The sequence below is a fragment of the Gymnogyps californianus genome, chromosome 8 (genome assembly GCF_018139145.2).
Source record: "Gymnogyps californianus isolate 813 chromosome 8, ASM1813914v2, whole genome shotgun sequence".
Lineage (NCBI taxonomy): Eukaryota > Metazoa > Chordata > Aves > Accipitriformes > Cathartidae > Gymnogyps > Gymnogyps californianus.
In genome coordinates this window covers 34892171-34914747 of record NC_059478.1, presented here as the reverse complement: position 1 = coordinate 34914747, position 22577 = coordinate 34892171, and the positions used below count along the sequence as shown (strand labels likewise).

At 50.8% G+C, this 22577-nt stretch overlaps 1 protein-coding gene across 1 annotated transcript in view; it reads right to left on the bottom strand.

Moving 5' to 3' along the window:
- SGIP1 (SH3GL interacting endocytic adaptor 1) overlaps positions 1–22577 on the bottom strand; it is a 57171-nt gene that overhangs the window by 24674 nt on the left and 9920 nt on the right. The window contains exons 3-11 of the mRNA XM_050900650.1: positions 13112–13175; positions 10168–10192; positions 7438–7494; positions 6827–6881; positions 5732–5907; positions 2604–2615; positions 1860–1871; positions 1015–1039; positions 526–577 (exon numbers count right to left, since the gene is read on the bottom strand). Of these exons, the coding sequence (XP_050756607.1) occupies positions 526–577; positions 1015–1039; positions 1860–1871; positions 2604–2615; positions 5732–5907; positions 6827–6881; positions 7438–7494; positions 10168–10192; positions 13112–13175 (478 nt within the window). The remainder of the gene's footprint in view (positions 1–525; positions 578–1014; positions 1040–1859; positions 1872–2603; positions 2616–5731; positions 5908–6826; positions 6882–7437; positions 7495–10167; positions 10193–13111; positions 13176–22577) is intronic.

Here is a 22577-nt window from a genome sequence, read left to right as displayed (position 1 = left end):
TCCGCACGTTTTGGTTCGGCCGTGCTCCGAGGGGATCCACCATCACCGCCTGGGCACCTGCCCTCATTTCGCATTTACTCGCACAGCATCTGAGCCAAGAGCCCGTGGGCCCAAAGCTCCCTGTGCCTCTTGCATCCTGCGGCGCGGAGCGTTTACTCAGCTTATTTAAAGACCAAACGCAAACGTTTGGCTGTCTCACGAGCCTAAAAAGTTATAAAAGTGGGGTTTCTGCAGTGGGGTCTTTGCTGAGCCCAATTGGGGCAGCTCAGCTAGGTGATGGGTAGGCAGTATTTGTGCGGCAGTAAATACCTGGTGAACTTGCTGCGTTATTCTGGGTTTGACCTGGCCAGGTATACATAAAAAAAAAAAAAAAAAAAATCAAAATCTGGAGGTGAAAATAGATGCTTCCCCTTGAGCAATGGTGATAATGTGCAATTGCCCATCCAAATGTTTAAAAATCACATCAGGATGATGTGCCTGAACGTAGCTGCTTTGGATAATTACACCGACAGACTCCGTACTGACCTGGCGGGGTCCGGCGTCGGCGTCGAGCGCCGGGGCCGCGCGATCTCCTCACCTGCGGCACAGGACGGACAGCGCGGGGTTAGAGCCGTTCCCCCATCCACCCCCCACACCCCCCCCGAGCATCACCCCCAGCCCGCCCGGACGCCGTGTCGGCAGGAGGGCTCTCGCCAGGCGTGCCACCAGCACGGCACGTGTCCCGTCCCACGCCTGCCACGGAGACGCTGGCAGAAAAAGGTGTGTTTTATTAATTCAGATTTTATTTCTGTCGAGAGCTAGATGAGGCAGCCGCACTGTTTCTATAGGGTACCCCAAGGATGTCCCATATGGCCTTCTTTAAGGAAGGCATTTGGATGCCATAATTTCTGCCAGGACAACTTTAAAGCCAACCTAACCTCCTCCGTTTTTTTTCCCCCCCCGCTCCCCCCTCCCCAAAATACCAGCACCACACTGCCATAACTACTGCTCTTAAAGGCTGCAGAACATACTTACTGGATAAATTCCTTTTAATCGTCCCCTGGAATTAGAAACACATGAGGTAAGCGGGATGCACAGGGACACGGGCGCATAGCAATTGTCACCCAAGGAGGGACACAGCAGGAGCAAAGCAGCCCAGCAGACGTGGCAGGAATTCCCTACCTAAGGTGATATTTACTGTGCACGGCTGAAATATGCCCAGCTGCACGTGTGCGTTGTAAAATCCCATTTGCTCCCAGCATACAGGGAGCAGGAAAAACCCTACCGAAAGGGTTTTGAGCCACGTAAAGCCATCACCTGGCAGTGCTGCCTTCGCAGCCGTCCTGACTGCCAGGGGCTTGGGGGGGTCACTGACACCCTCACCCCATTAGAAATGGCATAAACCCCCAAATCCTCACGTTTGACGGTAGCAAATCGATCTAAGCCAAATAATGTATTTTCAGCAATCTAAATCCTCGCTCTTGCCACACAACACACACGTGCCCGCGCACAGCAACAGCCAAACCCCCCCGTGCAGACCACGGGAGCTGGGGCTGCACGGCAGAGAGGGGAGCGGGAGCCCCACCGGAGGGGGACGGGCAGTGGGGGTACCCCGGGAGCGCAAGCAGGGTCTCCAGGAGATTTGCAAGGATGCAGGTCGAGCCGTGGAGGATGCCCATCATTGGGGACCCCTTTGCATCGGCGGGGTGGGGGACAAGGTCCCACCATCACCTGGGGTCACACAACGGGGAGGCTAACGGCACTGGCACCCCGCTCCCCTTCCCCTGCGCTCGCCGTGTAACCCCAGCACAGACTCGGACCCCGCCAGCACCCCCATTCCCAGAGCCGCAGGGGCAGAAGCAGCAGGCACGGGTGCTTACCGGGCTGCGCCGCTGCGGTCAGCGAGAAGGAAGAGAGAAGAGACACCTGGTCAGAGAGCGACAGGTCAGCGCCCCAAGTCCCCCAACGCCCATCGCCCCCCCTCCATCACGGCTTCACGGGCCGCATCGGCGCAGCGCCGGGTGGGTTTCCTCCTCCACGCAGCCCCCCCAGCCCTGGTACCCACTGCTGGGAACACAACGCCTTGCTCCCACGGGTTGGTGGGTCACCCTGGCCGTGGGGCACGAGGCTGGGGGAGAGCAGCGGCCGGAGAGACCCCAGAGGGAACCCAAACCCCATGGAAAGGGGGAATTTCCCCGTTTTGGGGGGCTCAGAACAGTCTGAAGCCCAGTCCTCTCGGGGAAGCCATCGCCATCGCACACGGCGGCACCAGAGGTCATCGACCACCGATGGGGTTTTTTTTCTGCTTTCTCATACCTTTTGATGTGCAGTGACGTACGTAAAAGATGCCCAGATAAAACCGTGCCCTTACACATCTTGTCCAAAACCACCGGCTTTGTCACCCAGACTACACCCCCAGACTATGTACGTTCAAAGCAAAGACAGCCTAGCTCTATTTTAAAATGCTCTAAGTTAAATAATAAACATCATGCCTTCCAAAATGGGAGGATTTGTTATTTGCATTTTACATTTCAGCTCTAGAGACATGCAAAACAGGGACTGCGCAAACAAGAGAACACAAGACTGAGTTAAAAAGTTATAAGAGAAAAAACTGTATTTCTTACCGGACTTTTCCTCTAAAAGAATGCAGAAAAATAAAAAAAGAAAATGAGAATATAAGATATTTTCTATAAAGGGATAGCAGAGAAATACAAGATTTGTATTATGACCAGAAGCATCAGGTGTATAACCGTTAAACATACAGCAAAGCAGAGTCGTGCGCGCGTCCAGCCAGGCTGTCATTCGTTCAGACAGAAGACTGGAGTGAGAGAGAGCATATAGAAATAAAAACCTGCCTCTGAGCCGTCTCACAGAAAGGATTCACATGCTTTGTCGTTAGCAGGCCCTGCTAGCTATAGCCAAAGGCCATTTCCCAACCTGTTTCGTTCCTTAGAAAGGTCCGTATGAGAGGAAAGTCAAAAGCACAATTTTACCCCTAAGCGCTTAAATTTAAGGCTATTCAGCTTTGCCCAGTGACTATTTTTTCAGACTGCTACAAAGCCTCAGCTCCTGGGGCTGAGTTTTCCGCGCTGCAACGAGCGAAGCGGGCAGGAGCTGCCGGGAGGAAGGAGCAGGGAAGAGGGTGGGAGGTCTGAAGATGCCGGGCTGTTGCCGGTACGGTACGTGGCACGGGCAGGTTGTCCCGCCATCTGCCTATTTCTTCTCAAGAAATGAGACCTGAGCTACTGGGCTTCAGACAGAGGATGCCGCTGACACCAATTTACAACAGCTTCTCTGGTTTTCTTGTCTTCAAGTTAAGGCATCATCATTTACACCCCAAAGGGATGGGGAGGATGGTGCCTATGGACACGGCATCTCCCATCCCGCTGCCCTCTTCCAGGAGAGGCCGGTGCGCAGGAGGGATGGGGTGCCGGAGCAGGGCTTTGCAGCTGCTTTTGGAGAGGAGACGAACCCAGGACAAGGGCAGGGACCCGGAGAGCAAAGCATGAAAATCCTGTGGATGCAAAACTCCTTCAGCCGGCTCCTGCCCAGGGCACTGGGGCTGCTTGTCAGGATCCAGTGTACTGGGGAGCACCCGGCCGCTCGGCAGCGGCACCGCTCACCTCCCCATCTGCGCCCTTTGGCTCCATACGCCAGATTTTGGACCCCAACGTGGGGAAGCAGCACGGTTCCTTCTGTCCAGCCTGGCACAGGGCTTTCCCCTGAGCCCTTCGGGTTGAGCAGAGCACGTCTGCACTGCTTTACAGGGAGGCATCGGCTCCAGCCCCGGGCTGTGCTCTGCCGGCGGTGGCTGGGGACAGGGATTTCCCCGAAGCAAAGCACAGAGCATCCCAACCCGAGGCCCAAAGGGCAGGATCCGGACCGCCCCATGCTGACACACAGAGGCATGCTCACCAGGGGCTAAATCCTTCCTAACTGACGGCAAAAATCCCCCCAACCTCGGCAGGAAAAACACCACGGAGAAGAGGAGACACAGAATCATATCTAGCAAAATACACTTTTAGTGGGGTTTTGTTTTCCTGGAAAAGGCGAGGTGCAGAAGAACTGCTGACCACGTCAGCCTAATCCTCGTATACCAGTGCAAAACTATTCAAGTATTTCATCAATAAGAATAAAAATAAACCAAGGAACTTCGGACTGCTAGGAGCTGAGTGTAACCGTTCAATAATTTCTCAACAGATCTTTATTTATCGCTGGAGACAACGTTGCTTTATATTTTTTTTGGCTAGATTCTCTGAAATCCCTACACCGCAGGCTGCAGTACGGAATCAATGAGCAGCTACTCCCCACCTCCGCCGCGGCTGTGCCAGAGCCACCAGCTACACCCCGGGATGGGCGAGTGCCCTGCGGCACCCGGAGCAGCAAAGCCCCGTGGCAGGGGCCTGCTGCCAGCAAGGGATGCAGAAATAAGAGCCGTGAGGGAAGGAGAAGATACCGAATATAGATTTGGTCCCTTAAATAAATTCTTAATGCTTTCCCTATCCCATTTTTAAAACGTTGCACTATTTCCTCTCTCCTCCCAAAATAAGGCTGTCTCCTACATTATATACGTATACACGCGCGTGCACCAAACTGCCGGGGCCGCCACTCCGCAAAGCCAAAATTAGCTTGGTTTTGCAATAAGAGATTCTGGGTTTTGTTTTTTTTCCTCTCTTGATCAACATTTATCCACCTATTTGACAAATAATTCCCAGTCTCCAAAACTCACCTCCCCCCCCTTTTTTTTTTGGCTTAATTTTGGTGAGGTTTTTTTTGTTGGTGGTTTTTGGGTTTTTTTCCTCTTTTTTCTTTTTTTTTTTTTGTTTTTTTTTTTTTTGTGCTTCCCAAAGCAGCCGACTGCAGTTTCTAACCCTTGAACGCTAACCACCAGAAACTCCCTGGTCACAGCGCAAAAAGCAAAAGGGACCAAGCATCGGGGGAAGCAGAGCCATGCCAGAGGGACTCGGTATTTCCAAGGACAGCGACCTGTCCCAGAAGCTTGCATTAAAATTGGCGACCTTGCATTAGTTTGGAAAGAAGAAATAAAACATTGTAATTTTATTTCCTCTTCACTTAGAGTTTGAGATTCATTCACACTTCAGAGATAGGCTATTTATAAATCATGGAAGGCTTCGTCTGAAAAGACACTATAGCCCACACTAAAGCCCACTGAAAGACAAAAATCAAATCTTTTCACGGCTGAACAGATTGGGATGAGACAACAGAAATCTTGACAAGCCTTAGGAAAACCAGAGGGTGATGGTGTTGGTACTGGGAGGGACTAAGGAGAGATGACTTTTCCTTCCAGGAACCCCGGATTCACCCCCGGGGTGAGGAATGTCCCTCTAACATCCCATCACAGCGCTGTGGAAAACCCCACAGATGCTTTCCCTGTCCCGGGAATCAGGGCAAGACCCATCCGATTTATGTCCTGAACGATGACCACATTGAAAAATGAGGGAAAAGGGGAAAAATAAGGGAATAGTATATTCTGATCTCAGTTGCCCTGTTGTAGGAGCAGGAAAGGGAATTTTTAAGACCTTTTTGAATCAAAAACATCACTGCAATACATCTGAGCTCTACCTGCAGTCACAGTATTGGCTCCACATAGACTAGACCCTGCAAATAAGGACACAAACGCAAATTTAACCACTGGCACCTAAGAGCGAGCCCCCTGCTCGCTCGGGATGAGCCCTGTGGAGCACCACTGCTTTTGCAACTGGGGGAAGAGATGGAAACACCGAGGACTCACCACGGGGGATGGAGAAAGTGCAATATTGCCTATGGAAGCCTTCAGCTCGTCCACCGTCGCCGCGCTCTTCAGGATGTCTTTAGCCTGCAAAGGCTTGATCTTAATGTTGAACTTCTTGTGCGCCTCCTCTTCCTCTTCGGATTCGCTCGAGGAGTAGAAGTGCTTTCCTTTGGTAGGTAGAGCACAGTTAAAGAAGATTTCCTTCTGCTGCGAGGGCAGAGCCTTGGCATTCAAAGGCTCAGGCTTCCCTGAAGAGTGGGAATTAAGTGTTCCCGAAACGCTTATCCCAAACGCCCGAGGGCAGGAGTGGTGTGGAGGGGCAAATCCTCCTGCCGTGCCTGCCACTGCTGTGATGTTTGACTGCTTTATCCACGTGCGGGCAGAGGACGTGGGAACTGGTGCTCACAGCGATCAAGCCAGCCCCGCTTTAGCCCAGCAGTGATTTGCATCGGTGTCCGGGTTTCCTCCCCATCGTGACCGCACTGGCTCATCGCCCACAGAAAACCTGCATTTTTCAGTAGCGGCAGAGGAAGAAATTCTGCTTTTCCACTGACCCTCCTTCCAGCTGCGAGGAGGAGGCTTAAAACCTGCTGCCAGCCTGCCAGCTCGGCGCGTGGACGGGCTCTGGCCATCAACGTCTCCTCGCCCCTTGGCGGGGCACGCTACGGGAGCCCGCAAATTGCTCTTTGCTCATTTTGCTTTCGCTGCCATGCAGATTGTTTCTGCCCCGAAACAGCACCCGCTGTGATGAAGCGCCGCACGGCCAGCACCCGCCCCAGATGGGATGGGACATGGGGGTCTCCATGGGGCACCCCACTGGGGTGCTCCCCGCGCTGCTCAGGCCTCCTCCTCCTCCTCCTCCTTCCACAAGCAGTGGATCAAAGGCAATTAAAATCACCTTCTGTTCTACTGCCTCAGGTAATTCCCTCTGGGAGCCATGCTTAGCTGTGGAGTGACAGCTCAAAAGGAAAATAAAAGGGGAAAATAAATAATAATAATAATGATAATAAATAAAAATAGTCAGTGGCCTGCCTGTGAACCCCATCTCATCTTACGGTTTGTAAGTCGAGAGGCAAAGCCAACAATAAAGGATATAGCCTGGTTCCTCGGGTCGGATGCTGTATCCCTCCTCATCAAGCTCAGGTGAATTCTGAATAGGGCACAAAAAAAACCCAAAAGTATTAGGAATGCTAATTCTCTTCCTGGAAAGCTGGAGCAGCTCTATTCCTCCTGCAGGAAGCAACACCCGGCAAAGCCCCGCGCAGCCCAAGCCCGCTGGTGGCCCCTGGGGCTGCACGGAGCAAACGGCACCCATGCCCTGGCACAGCACCCGCTGGGCTGTTCAGCGGGGGCTGAGCACCCAGCCGCGCTGCAGATCCGTTTTTTGCAACGCTCAATTTTTGTGGCAAGTTTTTTTTGCAATGCTTGGTTGCAACCCAGGGTTTTCTCCTGGTCACTGCAAGGCCCTGCAGGCGTGGGCAGCGCTCTCCTCACCTGCAGGGCACCCGGTATCAGAGCCACCCAGTTTCTGGGCAGTTTTACGCTATTTAATTCATGTGCAGATACAAAATACGTATCTGGACAACACCTAACCCCTGGACATCGCCCAAAATGGCCACGGCCACCCAGAAAGCCAAAAGGCAACGTGTGAGCGCAGCCCGGGTCCCCCGCTGCTGGAAGGAGAGGAGGCTCCGTGGGACACTTACGTATCTGTCCCAGTCGATCTCCGCATAAAATCCATTCGGGGCTCCATTCGTTTTCTTCTGCAACACATTGGAAAACAAAATTTCCGAGTTTTAAATTAAGGAAACAAGAACACAGCACACCTTCTGTGTGTGCATTGACAGAGCCGGGATGCCGCTGGGTGTTGCTGCAGCCGCCTGTGCAGGCACTACGGAGAGCCGCTCTGCACGTGCCCGTCAGCGATACACAACAGCGTGTCCCATTTCTGGAAGGTCTTCCATACCAGAGAGCTAAAAGGCTTTTTTTGAACATTCATTAGCTGAACATATAACATTTCTTAAGGAAGAGAAATGAAATGGCCATTTCTCTGCATGCCGGGGCGTTCCAGCCCATGGGGGGAGCTGGCAGCAGCGGAGGCTTGCGATGCCCACCGAGCACAGGTAACACCGCTATTTATCAGGAGATAAACACCTTCCCCAGAACACGCTGAAAGAAGGATTTGGTTTCTGTTATTCAGTCACCGAACCGCCCGCGGAGCAAGCCGGGTGTCATTGCTTCACCGCGTGGTGAAGCCAGGTTGCGGCAGTGAGAGGTGTCCGGGCTAACCCAGCTGGGATGCGGCGTTAGTGCACGTCACGACACACCAAGACACACACACACACACACAGGTTATTGCTGCTTTGGACCGAGGTGGGTCTGGTTTGAAAGGAGGCTTTGGGCACCCATCGTCTGCGGGACCCTTTGCTGCTCTGGGCATCCAAAAACCACCCAAAGCTCCCGCTGGCCACCACAGCCAGTGAGCAGTGCTGCAGGGCCAGCTTGGGGACTGAAGTTAGGCTGGGTTCTCAGTTTTGGGCACCTAAATTAGATAATCCGGTTCCTTTCAGCTGCCAGAGGTAGCACCCCCCACCCCAGCACCCTTGCCAAGGATCTCATGCACCATCCCGGGGCGGCAGCAGCACGGGGGCTGGATGAGGCCACCAGCACCCTCACCCTCCACGTTTCACCCGACGGTCCTCGCCATGCTGCCCAAGAACAGAGCAGCCTCGCTAGAGGTACGAGGGTAAAAAATCAGACTCGGGATGCAGTTATGTGGGACTTCTGCTGTTCCTCCAGCCCATTTGTATTTAACCCCATTTCTGTCCAACTCGTATACATCTACCTGACTGAACCTAAATGGTATTTTCCTACATTCTGGATTTCAAACCAAAAATTACTCACTGTTTTTAACCACCCTTTCATAGCTGTAAACCGAGCTCTGTTTTCCTTACCGAATTTTTTTTTCCTCCTTCACGCACACTCTCGGGTTTGCTATTGCAAGGTGGCTCATTGGGATGAGGGCTGGGCGGCTGGAAGGGATTGGGGTTTGGCAGAAAAACGGTTAAAATATCGGGTGGTTGGTTGGTTTCCTTTTTCTTTTTTTAAATGCAGAAAAAAAAGTTACAAGGAATTAGCAAACACGCTGCACAGTTTTACAAGAAAAGGAAGGCTCAGCTGTGGCTCCATCAGGAGTAAGCGTGGTTTTTACCGGGGGCAGGTAACAGGGCTCTACTCAGCAGTCGGAGGATTTACCTCTTGGCCACTCCAGTGGCTGCAAATGTTATGGTGAGAACACGTTGTAGGAGGAAAAGTTATACTAAATGTCTCCATCCTCCAATTCCCCGGCCTCCAAAACATTCAGTGGCTTCATTATAGCCCCCCAGAAATTGCATTTCTGCATCCTTCAGCTTGCCGGAGCACCGGAGACCCTGTCCTGCCCTGCACCGACCTTCAGCAGCAAGCCACCGGGAAAAATCACAAATAGGAGCCCGACTGAGAGGGCACCCGAGCTCGCCCAAGGTCCCCGCGCCTGGCACTTCTGCCGGCGGAGGGAACAGCTCCGGGCTGCTCCTTGCATTTTATTTATTTATTACTGCTGAATAGAGCCTTGGTTAAAGCGCTACCTGAGCTGCAGACTGATTTTTTTTTAATCGCTATTTCTTAACAAGCAGCTTACGAACACAGGGCGAGCCCAAAGCCAAGGATCTTGGGTCAGATGTGGAAAAAAAAAAAAATTATCTTTCTAAAGGAGCAATTTGGCACCCCGATTTTTATACGGCTTTGTAAAAGACACCCCAGCACCGCTCTCCCTGCCAAGCCTCCCAAAGGGCTCTCATTTTTATTTTAAGGTGAGCTTCTGACATCTGAATTTACTCAAGAAATAACGACCAGCACCATCCCAGTCTGAACCCAACATACTTATTTGCACACTTGATATCAAACGGCTAAAAGAGACGTGGTCTGTCTACTACCCAGATCTAGCAGGGGCATTTCTATCTATAACACCATAGATAAAAGCAGCAATAATTCAAAAAACAAGTATCTCCTTATATTCAGTTTAATATAGAAAATAAAAATAGATCTTGGAAACAGCTGTCCTGGCAATTTTCCCTTAACTCATCGTACAGCAAAGCTGACCCAAGCCAATTAGCGTGGAGTGGAAAGAAGGATGCGGCACCGGGGGTTTTAGCCGGGCACCTGGTCCCTCTGCCCACGGCGCTCGTCAGGTCGTTCTGGATTGTTATTTTCTTTACATTGATTTTGCAGAAAACCTGGAATACGTCATTATTTTAAACAGATAGCTTCTTCCTGAAGTTTATTTTCTATATTAAACGGAAAGGAAGAGACGGTTCACCAAATGCTGATGGAGGAATTAGCATTTAAGGGGCCGCGGGAGGAGAGGAAAGCGGGACCGGGGCCCGTGCAATACTTACGATGCCGTCCCTGTCTGGCGACCCTCTGCAAAGAACAGAAAGAAAGGTAGCCGTGTTAGCTCCCAGACTGCACCGTCGCCCGATTAACTTGTGGAAATGGTTTTCTTAATGAATCCACAGCAGCAATGGGTTTACTTATTGAATAGTCAGCAAATCTGAATTACCTGCCACGCGCTCCTCGTGAAACCCACATAAAGGTCTCGGTGCCATTGCTCTCATTTTATCAGATGACAAATTTTATATTTATCAGTAAATAAAGTGTTCCTGCCAATGATCACGCTCTCCCGGCCGAGGAGCCGGGCAGGCTCCTCCTTGCATCCATGCACTCATCCCGTGGCCACAGCCCTACCCTGGGCGTGCATCCTCTTGCAGAAGACAATAAATATTACATATAGAGTAATTTAGAGATTTTTCTTCTGCCAGAAGCAGTCAACTCTCTTTTGCACGGATTTGAAAATTGATGAGACTCCTCAGGGATCCTAATCCGCAACTGCTTATGGGATTTGGACCTCGGTCACAGCAAATGGCGTGGCAGGCTCAGCAGCCGTATTTAAACGCTGTCTAAGGATGCCAAGTTATTTAGTGAAAAGACAAATATGTTTATGAAAACCAGACGGGCTCCTCCACCTCCCACACGCTCCCGAGTTTTATGCATTGCCAGAGATTTGCTACCAATTAACGTCTGACTCAGGGCATCACAGAAACCCTGCAGGGAGCTGCTGCCCATCCGGCTCTGGTTTAACAGAGAATAACACCCTTCGTTCCACTTCTCCGATTCGTACGTGTCTGCCTCCCATCTCTCTCATCTCATGTTTAATCTCTTTGCTCAAAGATCTCTGAAATTCTTCCGAAGTAGCAGAGATCCCCTCTGCTTCTGTATTTCCCCCGCGCTGCATGAGCCCCGGGCGCAGGGGATGTCACCTCCTGCTCCAGAAATGGCTGCAGAGACCCTCGGCCGGCGGAGGGAAGGGGTGGCAGGTCCTTCGCCACCGCGCTGCAGCTCCACCGCATCCCGCATCTCTCCAGAGCCCAGGCGGCAGCTCCGGAGACCCCACACCACCCGTGCCCACCACCAGGTCCTGGGGCTGCGGTGGCCCAGCCATGGCAGAGGGTGACCAGAGGGTCTGTCCGAGCCCACCGCCCCTCGCCGCTCCTCCCGGCCCCGCGCCGGCTGCCGACGAAGGATTTAGAGCCCGCTCAAAGCCATTTGGGGAGATGACCGCGATGCGACCCCGCGACGTGCTAATCACTGCCGCTTGCTAATTGCAGCGTCTCCTCTACAGTGGCCTTTCTGCGAGCTCGTTACCATCACCAACGCCCCAGGATTCGTTATCTCCGCGTGCCACCAGCTTCCCCAGCCTCTAGGAAGAGCAGGCTGCTGCAAGCAAGCGTGGAAGTCACGGCGCTGGCTAAAGGCAGGACCTAGACCTGGCTCCATTGATTTTCCGTGAGCAGAAGAGGAAGATGCAAAGCAGCCTGTTTCCTGCCCATCCTTCTGATAAATTATAAATGGAGCGCCTGGCTGTCCGCAGCCTGCCTGGCTGGTGGATGGACAGCCATCATTGCCCCTCTGCCAGCAGGACAAGAGCTCAGTGCCGCACAGCCCTCTTCTGGGATGCGCTCCACGTCCCCCCGTATTTTTGGGCCCCCTTTTTGCAGCAGGCAGAGCCCCACAGGCGCTGGTGCAGCCGGGCTCACCACAGCCCTGGGAGCGTGGCCAGACCTGCAGAGGCTGTCCCTTCGCACGGGAAACCTCACCAACTGCTGCCAAGATACGAAATAGCTCAGGAAAACCAATGAAAAAGGAAAGAAAAAAAGAAAGAAAAAAGAAAAAAGAAAGAAAAAAAAAAAAAAAAAAGAAAAAAGAAAAGAAAAAAGAAAAAAGAAAAAAAGAAAAAAAAAAGAAAAAAAAAAAAAAAAAGAAAAAAGAAAAAAAAAAAAAGAAAAAAGAAAAAAGAAAAAAAAAAAAAAAGAAAAAAGAAAAAAAAAAAAAAAAAGAAAAAAGAAAAAAGAAAAAAAGAAAAAAAGAAAAAAGAAAAAAGAAAAAAGAAAAAAAGAAAAAAGAAAAAAGAAAAAAGAAAAAAAGAAAAAAGAAAAAAGAAAAAAGAAAAAAGAAAAAAGAAAAAAGAAAAAAAGAAAAAAAAAAAAAAAAGAAAGAAAAAAAAAACCCATAGGGTTTCTGCTGTGCCAGACATTAAGCACCTGGACGATGCTGCAGGTGTGGGAGCGGGGCTCCCCGCTGCCTTTCCTCCGCTCCGTGCCCAGCACACGGGCTGCACAGGCTCCTTTGGGACATCCACCCCAAAGCCACATCAGTGACAGCCGCGAGCCCTCCCCGGGCTGGGCTCAGCACCCCGCCAGCAGTTCTGCACCCGTGCACAGCATCCCCTGCCAGAATGTGGGGAGAACCCGTGCCAGATGTGGGGAAAAACCCCGCCAGATGTTTTCCCGGGAAGCAAAAGCACCTCTCGCAGCAAAGCCGAAGGAGCGTGCGCTCCGCGAGCCCCGTGCACCCTTGCCTGCCCCAACCACACAGCTCTTCACTCCACCAACAGCCCCGCTGCCTGCACAGGCATCTGTTTAAATTGAATTTGCATCTAAAAAGATCTCAGCAGACGGGCAAATCAGTAGTTTGGGCAAAGATTAATCTGCTGAAACTCTCAGAGGAGTAATTTTCTTCTGATCACCGCTAACTGTCACCATAAATTGCGAACACGTGGAGAACCGGCTTTATTATCTCTGCAGCACCACCGAGAAAATACCTTGTTTGTTGGCCACTGGATGTACAAGGGGAAACAGCTTAAATGCATTTGTTATTACAAGACTCGATCCAAGGATGACAAATGCCTGTGGTGCACTGACTTCCTTCCTGTCCTGGCACACTGGCATCAGCTTCTCCCCGGTATCATTATATATTAATGGGGTTTATATCTCATTGACTTACGTGGAATCAGTATCCTTTTCTTTCTTGCGTATACCAAAGGCCTTCCGTGTACGTTTTTTCAATCCTGGGGATAGAAGAAATATAAATAAGAATGCAATATTCGTATTACGCTTCAAATAAATCCTCCAAAAGTTTCCTCATTCCTTTGTCAGCTGTAATTCATGAATAAGGTTAAAAAAGACAGACCCAAACCCAAGAAACTGCCAGTAGGACTTTGCAGGTAGTGCCTACATTTACTTATGCCTTTTATTTGTTCACTTAACACTTATTACCTTGATCTCAGCATGTGTGACTACATATTTCACAGTTAATATTTCTAAGCTTACTGTCTTAATTATATATCCCTTTGCTGTGCTGCATGTGGGTACTAACACATGGTGGGAAAACCCTTCTTTGGTGTAAAAAACCCAGTTTAAACCATGAGGTTGGTTATCTTCTGCGCTGATTCTTGATCTGCACAGTGCTTAAAGCAATGCCTGGTACCAACGATGCTGGAGCCGGCTGGGAAGCGGGATGCCCAGGGAGCCCCGCCAGCCACGGAGCCCACTGGGGCAGTGGCCACCACCACACCACTTCTAAAAACAGATGGAGAGTGGGTTTCTATGAGTTTCTCCCTCTTTTCCAGCCTAAGAGCTATCCAGGAGAGGGGTTTTTAATAACCGCTCGCAGCAAGCACACCAAGGAAGGGATTTGGAGCATTTTAAACCACCCCATTTCACTTGGCTGGCTGGTTTTGATGCAGATGATTTTTCCGCCGGTGGCAGCCGTCCAGCCCGACCACTGAGACCTGGCTGCAGCTGGAAGCTGCTCTCGCGCTGGACACTGCCGGACACGCTTGTCATGCAATCGCTGTCAGTGGTACGATAGCAATTAATTTAGGTCACGGCGTAATTTAGAGATCCTGGTGGCCAAAAGAGCCAGTATAAACCATGGGCCTTGAGTCTAGAACAGCTATTTCTGGCCTCTTTTCCTTTCAGAGATCCTAGGAGTTTTGCCGTGGTCTGGCAAGTGGCTTGGTGAAGCACCGTGGGTTGGACACAGCTGCAAGGGTGCAGCGACGCTGTGAAGAGGCAAATGCAACGGCTCGCACCGATGCAAGGAGCTGGCCTGCAGCAAGCAGCCATATCAAGCGTGCAGGAACCACAGCAGGTCCCTGCTTGGCAGCGGCTCCTTCCCCAAAAACTCCCGGAAAGCAGAGTCAAGCCATCACCCAGCAAACAGGGACCGGCATTAACCCCAGCCCAGGGCCCGCCGGCGGGGACGGAGGGGAGGACAGGCAGGTCTGGCAGCACCCACGCTGCCCTCCTGCCTCCTCGCTGGGTGCCGAGCCAGCTCTGCAGGGAGCTCAGCCAAGAAGCCACGGGCACCTCCGCCGAGTCCAGCTGTGCAGCAAGGAGAGAGCTGTGGTGTGCGTTTGCAGGAAAGGTAAGCACGCTCATTAGGAGTCTCGTTAGCCGCCCGCCCGCCTGCACGGCCCTGCTGCTGCAAGCCTTCCTCTCCCCGATGCGGCGTGCAATGACTGTCCCCTCGCTTAACACTTCCGAAGGTGCAGACCAGGCTCAGCAGTACAAACTGGGGTTGCCGCAACTGGGATACAGCTTGCACAGCGTGCACCGTACCAGAAGTACACAGCTATACTTGTGTTAAAACCTGCTTTCTTAAAAAAAAAAAAAAAAAAAAAGAACCCAAACCTCAAGCTTCTACCTCAAGTGATGTGCTGAAAGAGTCAAATCTCCTGTAGCTCCCTTGAAACTGGCTCTGGACACCCCAGGAGCGCAGGAGCACTCGTCCTAGGAGCTGTCTGCTCCGGCGCAGTTCATTTCATTGGTGCTTTTGGGGGAGATTGGGTTTCTTTGGTCTGCCTCCTGCTTTGAACGTGTCCTTGAATTGAAATTCTTTTCCATTTTCCCAGGAATATCCTACTCTTCTGGGCACTGACTGAAACAAGCAACAAGCACTACAAATGCTAGCTTTCTGCAGCACATCAAAAAAAGCTGGATTTAAATATTATCAAAATACAGGGGGGTGCTTCAGGCTCTCAATACCCCATGGCTAGGTGGTTTTCGGGCCAACACTAGGACCAAGCCAGCCAGGGTAGGACCAGGAGAAGCTCCAGCAGGTCTCCTTGGTGTTGCTCATGGAGCTTTGGGTTGGACATTTCCCCCGTGAAGTGGGAAACAAAGGGACTGCTCCTGAAAAAAATCACACCCAGTGCACTTCCCTAGTCTGCCCAAAGCAAGCATTACACGGGTCAGGGATGAAGGAATCCCTTATGGGATCCCATACGCTCCCAAGTCTATGGGATCCATACGCCCCCAGCTGCTAAGGGCAGCACAAGCAGCTGGGAGCGATGCTGAACCCCGCGGGCTCATCCTGCAACCTTGCATGGACAGCTTTGTTTTTACTACATCGTGCCTTTCAGCTTTCCTGCAATTTCTTCAAGACTCAAGCGAGCTATTAATAACCGAGGAAGGTTTCCATTAATCTCACCCCCTAGAATAACTTCATCCTCCAAACTCAAAGTAGAACAGGGAGGGCCAAAAACCCCAGAAATGAGTTGTTGTTTAGTCTTATCTGAAGAAGCACCCGATTTGGCTAAATTTTGTAACGAAGCCTTCTGCTCCGTTATATAATAGGCCCACCATCTGCTGAAAATGGTAATGATTGAGGGGAACAAGGGATATTTAGGAAAGGCAGAACAAAAATGAAAGCCTCCTTTGGAGATGGCTGTCAAGAGCTGGTGGGAGCAGGTCCTCTGTCGAAGCCCACCACTCGCACCGAGGCGAGGCACTGGCTGCCTGTCCCTTGACGGTGCCACCAGAGACGTCTGCAGTTCGGTGGGGGACAACACGGTGATTTTGCAGGACAGCTCTGCTTTTGGGTGCCTGCAACTCAGAGGAGCTCATGTCTCCCTTGACGTGGTCAACCCCAGTGCAGAGAGCTGTTAAAAATACCCCATCTGAGGGTGCAGGGACAGAGCTGAGGGTTGTGCACGGAAGGGCACTGCACGCTCTGGTCCTCAGGTCTCATTTCAGTTGGTTTTAGGAGCCGAAGCACCATAAAACCTGTCTTGGCAAGAGTCATCCTTATAAAAAAAATAATAATAAGACCTTGTCCACAGAGGGAATGCTACATGGAAACACTACGGGTTCAGGGGAACCTCACAGGACAAGGCAGATTTACTGCTGGAAGATAAAAGGTGATGGTAAGTGGGAGAGAAAGCAGAGAAGAAGCAGTAGAAAGAAGGGCATGAAAGAAGAAAACAGCATATCCGTGTGGGGTATCAAGGGATGGCTCAGAGCCGGGAGGAGCTGAAATCACCGCTCGGGTGATGCTCTCTAAAGCAGCACCTAACATGGAGATCAAATCCCACCTCTTCCCATCAAGGAGCGCCGGGTACCGGATCCAAATCGCTCTCCAGCGGGAAGATCCAGAGAGCTGCATCGCCCCGTGATGGCAGTGCTGGGTGGCACCAGCACGAAGGGCTGTATGTGTCACCCGAAGACACAGCCCACTCCTTCAGCTGTCCCCACTCCCCACCCAGCACCTCTGGGGGCACCTGGGCAAGACACCCAGCTTCTCCTCACCCCTCCAGACCCATCCCCTTGCGGGTCTCCGGCTGGGGCTGGACGCCTACTTGCTGCTGAGCCTGGGAAGGATTTCCTAAAGCCCTGAGGCACCCCACCTCGCTGCACAGGTTGTACGGGGCACGCTAGGAACACGTCTCCTTTGACCCATACTAACTCTGCCTGGCATCGCCACAGCCTTCAGCCACCGAAATCCCATCAGCTACAGGGCTACCAGAGGTGTGCCAGGCCACTGTAAGTACCAGAGTGACAAAGATGGGTGTGATGTGGTACCCGGCTAACGTCAGCAACAGAGGAGAAGGATTTAAATCCCTGCAGCTGTAGCCTTCCTAGCCCTCTCTCCATCCATTCACCCTGGGGACCTCCTACCTTATGAGAATCCTAACAATTGTCAGAGGGGAGATGTTAACGCGCTCAAGTATACAACATTAAGAGTTACAGAAGTCCCTACCTCCATTCCCAAAGCCTTTTCCCTTTTGTCACATCCAAAATACATGGGAGGACCCACCTCTGCAAGCTGCCCAGCGCTGTGGGGCAGGCAGCACATCTCTCTTTTAATCTCAGCTTAAAACTGCTCTTTGAGTTGGACAAAGGCCAGGACAACGCTCGAGCTTTACTGCCCGTTTCATAGCACCGGAGAAGGGAGGCAGGCATGAATTCTGCCTTCCCGCTGGCAGCTCCGGCATTCCTCACCACTGTTTTAAAGATTAACAGCTGATTTCATTCTGCACAGTTATTACGTGGCTAAAGCAGAGGTGGGCTATCCCCGGTCTCCGAGCGGGAAAGGCCATATATTACTCTCAGCAGTGGTTTAGTTTATGCTCTTTGAAGGGGCACAGTCGCACCAGTAAGAGCCCCCACCACGCCAGGCCATCGCGTGCGTGAGCTGGAAAACACACCAGCAACGGCAGCACCAAATACCGCACCCACGCGTCCTGCTCAAGGGCCAGCGTGACATCCTTCTTCTGGAGGGGAGATTAGACTAAAAAGTTTGCGGACGGACGTATTTGACGTCTCTGCTGCCTCCTTCAGCAGGCTTTCCTCAACGAGCCTCGTGCACGACAGCCGACTCATTCGTGTGCTATTACCCGCGTGGCAGCAAGAATGCCCGAAACCACATCAATGGCCACAAAACCGGCCTTGCCCGCAGAGGCCGAACACGGGGAAAGCCACCGGGCCCCTCCAAGGTACAACTTCACATGCTGCAATTAGTCCTCAGCAAGCCAAATGGCTTCGAATGCTCTTACTCAAAGACTCGGAGTAGCCACAAGCCAAGGCTGAACTAACCGTTGTGTGCCAGGGATCTCATTTCAAACACAAATGGCTCTCTGAATCGGGGGGCATTATTCACCGTTTATTATCTTTTTCTTCCTGGTATACCTAAGAATTGGCATCTGAGAAAGAGGAATTAGTATTTAACACTATGAAGCTTTCCGTATTTTATTCTTAAGAACTACCAACATCATCTTTTCTACACCAAAGACTTAACACCTCTAGAAGAAAAACAACCCTGTTCCCCCAAACCCAGTCCCTCGCCCTCTGTCCCCAGGCGGTGGGAGCAGCTGCTGCTTCTGGACCCCCAAATATCGAGGGGGGTCCCCGGAGGAAGAGCTACTCGCTCGGGAGGATGGGCCTCATAAAAGCAACACACCTCTCAAACAGGAGACACATCAGTGACAATATCTTTGCCTTAAATAAAGTCATCTTTTGTGATGACTAAAGAAAAAAAAGATTGAAATCAGTTCTACTTAAGTCTGTGCATGAAGATAAACGTTATCTATTGCCATGCCAGAGACTCAAGACCAAAGTACCTATGGGGAGGGGGAAGAAGGAAGAAGGTGGAGAAACAGGGGGAAAATAAGAAATAATCACTATTAGGTTTGGTTTTTTTCTTTGTTTTGGTTGTGTAGGGGTTTTTTGCACATAGCTTGGAGCTGGATTTGAGCAACCTGCTTTCCCCGCTGCACACAAACCTGTGCGCTCTTACTGAATTACTTCGCTGGGTCCAAAGACGTGGAAACCTGCTGCTGTTCCATAGCCAAAGGACTCTGCATTTGTTTTTTGGCTTGCTTTACTAAAGAAATAATCATCCTCCCTTCGCTCAGCAAGACAAAAGCAAAGGCAAGACAAAACTACTGAAATCCTCTGAGTCATATCCAGAGGAAGAAGTCAAATGGTAAATTAAAGTTTAAGAAGTGAGGGTGTAACCACATCAAGCCCCAAATAAATAACCCAAACAGCAGTGTCTCAAACACGCCCTGCAAGCCAGCCCAGAAGTTTCCCCTGCTTTGACACAGCAGCAGCCCGCACCTACCTCGGGCCCAGCTGCCGCCCCGATGACATATTTTACATGAAAACGGGCATGTTTGGTCCATTGCAAAACCAGGGATTCTTGACTACTTCATCCTCGGTAGCAGAAAAGTCAAGTCTTAGTAACCACGCTGCTTCAGTCCACGTTATTTTTGGGTTTGCCCACTTCATACATAATTAAATCAGTATACGTCTCCATAACATTTAAAATTCTTTACCTAAACCAACCTTTGCATTAAAGCTCACTACCAGCCTTTCAGCAGGCTTAATAATGCAGCGAGGAACTGAGCCCTCCACACGCTACCTTGATACAGTCATTAATATTTTAACCGCCTTCATTTACAAGTCTAATCGCAGACGTTACTCCAGAGAAGAGAGAATGGACCACCAGCAAGCGGCAGTCGGGCAGCGATGGCACCGTTCCTGTCGGCAGCCCGAAGGGGCTCATTCTGCGGCAACCTGGCCCTGCAGACCATGGCCAGGGCTTGCAGCATGAATCTTTCAGGAGACAAGGTCTTCTGCTGCTCCCCTTTGCCCGGCGTGGAGCCACTGCAGGCACCAGGCTCCAGCCGCAAACCCATCACCATTAAAGGTCACCACAGGCAAGTAATAACAAACCGTTGCCTCCACCGTTACCGGGTTTCTTTCCCAATTTAAAATGGTGCATCTCATCTACCGCAGTAGACTTCAGTTTTAGTAAAGATTCACTTTTTAGCCAGCAGCACTCGTATTTCCCAGTCTCACGCCAGTCTCCAGCCCAGGCGAGGCTACGGGGCCTCACCAGGCTCCTGGTACTGAAAATAGTTTTGCGTTTGCTCTGCTGTGGTCACCCTCTATTTTCCCCCCTTCTCGAGGGTATTTATTTCTGGCGTTAACCTCCCATCCTCTGTGCAAAGTGACTTAAATAAGGCACGCCAGGTCTCTATCAAATGCCTGTCTTCTCAGTCAATAAATTACCCTTCTTATCCCCTTCAGGAAATAAATGTAAAACCCCTCTCTATTTCAAGTTGACTGGTTGTTCATTTTCCCCCTCAATTCTCAAGGTTTCCTTTCCTTAGCAGGAAAAATTTACACTATTTTACACTTTCCGACAACACATTCTCCAGCTCCCTGTCCCCAGCAAGCGCTGTGGTTCACTGCTCTCCCCCAGCCTCTCCTATGGGTCTGCCGGGGCCAGCCCGCTCAAGCGCTTTGCTCCACCAGCCAAGATGTCCCATCCTTCACAGCCCAGGGACATCCTCCAGGATCATAGCTCCCAGGAAAAAAACACAATGAAGATACTTCTACAAATTTAACCAAAAAAAAAAAAAAAAAAAAAAAAGCATTTCTTACAGCTCAGCTCCTCTTGTATCAAAAAACATACAAAATAACACAGAACTCCTTTCCAAAGAGGAATCCATCCTGAGGCCAGATCAGAAGTTTTTGCTTCAAGTTAGCTACAATAACTGCACGTTCACACTTGGACGAAGCCCTCATGGAAGGGGGAAGGTGCCATGGCAGCGGCTCAGGGAGCAGGAACAGCCCCTGGGCTTTAACAGCATCAGGTACAGTGGTTTTTGTCTCAAGTTCCACCGATGGAAACCACCACGCTCCGCTTGGGGAAGGGACCACCACCGGACCCTTGGAGATGGGGCCAAGGGACAGCTGTGCTTCCCAGCGAGAACAAAAATCCCCGGTGTGAGGGACATCTGACCTGTGCACAAGCCTCGGTTTCAAATGAGAAGGTTTACCTAGAAATGAAGATTTTTGATGATGATAATTTTGATTGATATTTGACTGGTGGGGGGCCAGAAACCAACTGCTCCCCAGGGTAAGGACTAGACTTAGTACTCGCCCTGCACAAGCAAAGTCTGTGTTTTAACCAGTCAGGAAACCTATTTTTCTGAAAATTTGCTGGAAAACCCCTTCAAAAAGGCTGGAGGAGTCACCCGCAGGAGCTTACTTGCTTTGCTACCTCAAAATACATAAAAAGTCATTTTTAAAACAAACGATTGATGCCCCTTCTGAAGACCCGCAGCGCTGTATGCACATCCAGCTCTGCCCAGCAGTCGCGTGACCTCGCTGTACTTAATATTTCATCCCAGTAAACCAATAGTTTCCAGTGCAACCTGTCACTAAACCACTACATTTAGCTTTGCCATGGGGGGGGCTAACAAAGCCATCTTTGATAACGAGCTAGCCGGGCGTTAAAGGTCCTTACTTTACCCTATTGGGCTTCCAAGGTACTGAAAAAAAATTATTATCTGGTTAGGAAAGTCCCACAGACATGTATTACAATCTTCCACATGCTTACAACAGTTTCTCCCTGTTAGAAAATAAAAAAAAAAAAAAAAAAAAAGAGGAAAAATGGAGAGTGGCCTCACTGCCACTTCTGTCGCTCTCTGCCAGAGCAGAACGTTGCTGGCTTCTTGCCTGTGGCTTTCAGGAAAGGAGATACTTGAAAACAAAAGTAAGCAACAACAGTTGTGGGCTTGGTTTTGGGTTGGTTTGGTTGGTTTTGTTTTTTTTTAAATAAAAGTAAATGCTGAGAAGTTTGATCCTTATCAGAAATTTCAGTTGGAAGACACTGAAGGCCTAACAATGTTTGAGAGCCTAAAACAAGATCGCAAATAAGTCTGAATAAAATAAAACATCGCAAGTTACTGGGATAATTTTCTCCTACAGTAGGAGCGGTTGTTCCTGGCTCAAGGTTGCAGGCTGTCGAGCCTTGTAAATAATGCTATTTTGAGATGCGGGGCACATCACCTTTCACTGGGGGGTCCAGCGATGATGCTCTCCTTGATGGTGGCCGAGAGCAAAAGTTTTGTACTAAAAACCAAGCCCCACCATCAAGCAGGGACGTGCCAGAGAGGAGCAGAGAGGTGGCATCACACCTGGGCTTGGTCCTGCTCAGCTTCTGCGCCCGACCCCAGCACCCAATGCTTCTGGAGTGACCCCAGAGCTGGCACACGGCTGATGGGAGAGCGGATCAGGGCGGCTGAAAGGCTGGAGGAGCAGGAGATGGGCACTTGCAGGAGCTTCGTCTGTTCGGCACAGCACCCAAACCGCGTCGGGAGCGGCTGTGTTGGGGTCCAAGCACCTACCCCGGGAATGGAAACGCGATGATGAAGGGATCTCCACTCCAACGGGCAGAGTTAATACAAGATCCCGCAGCTGATTCAGAAATACAGTCACGTTTCCCACCATGAGGGTAATTAAGTCTCTGAACAGGTTGCGGTGAACTCTGCCTAAGGAGATTTTGAATTAACATTCAACACCTTTCTAAAAATACACATCTTATTCCAGCTACTAGACGTGAAGAAGAAATTAGAGAAAGTTCTGTGGCCAAGCGGCCACCTCTGGGTTTGCGGCTGCTGACACACATATCCTGCCTGCCCCGGAGCCGCCACCACCGTGCCGGGCTCTGCTCCTGCCCCGGAGCAGTGAGCATCCACCCCTGCATACCTGGAGGGGTTTGGGCTCCCAGGACCTTCACATCTTTTCCCTTCCCTTTGGTCTGCACCTTTTGCAAACTGCCCAAATATTCATCGCAGCAGTCGGAGTCAGGAGTACAAAGGGCTGGGAAGCGG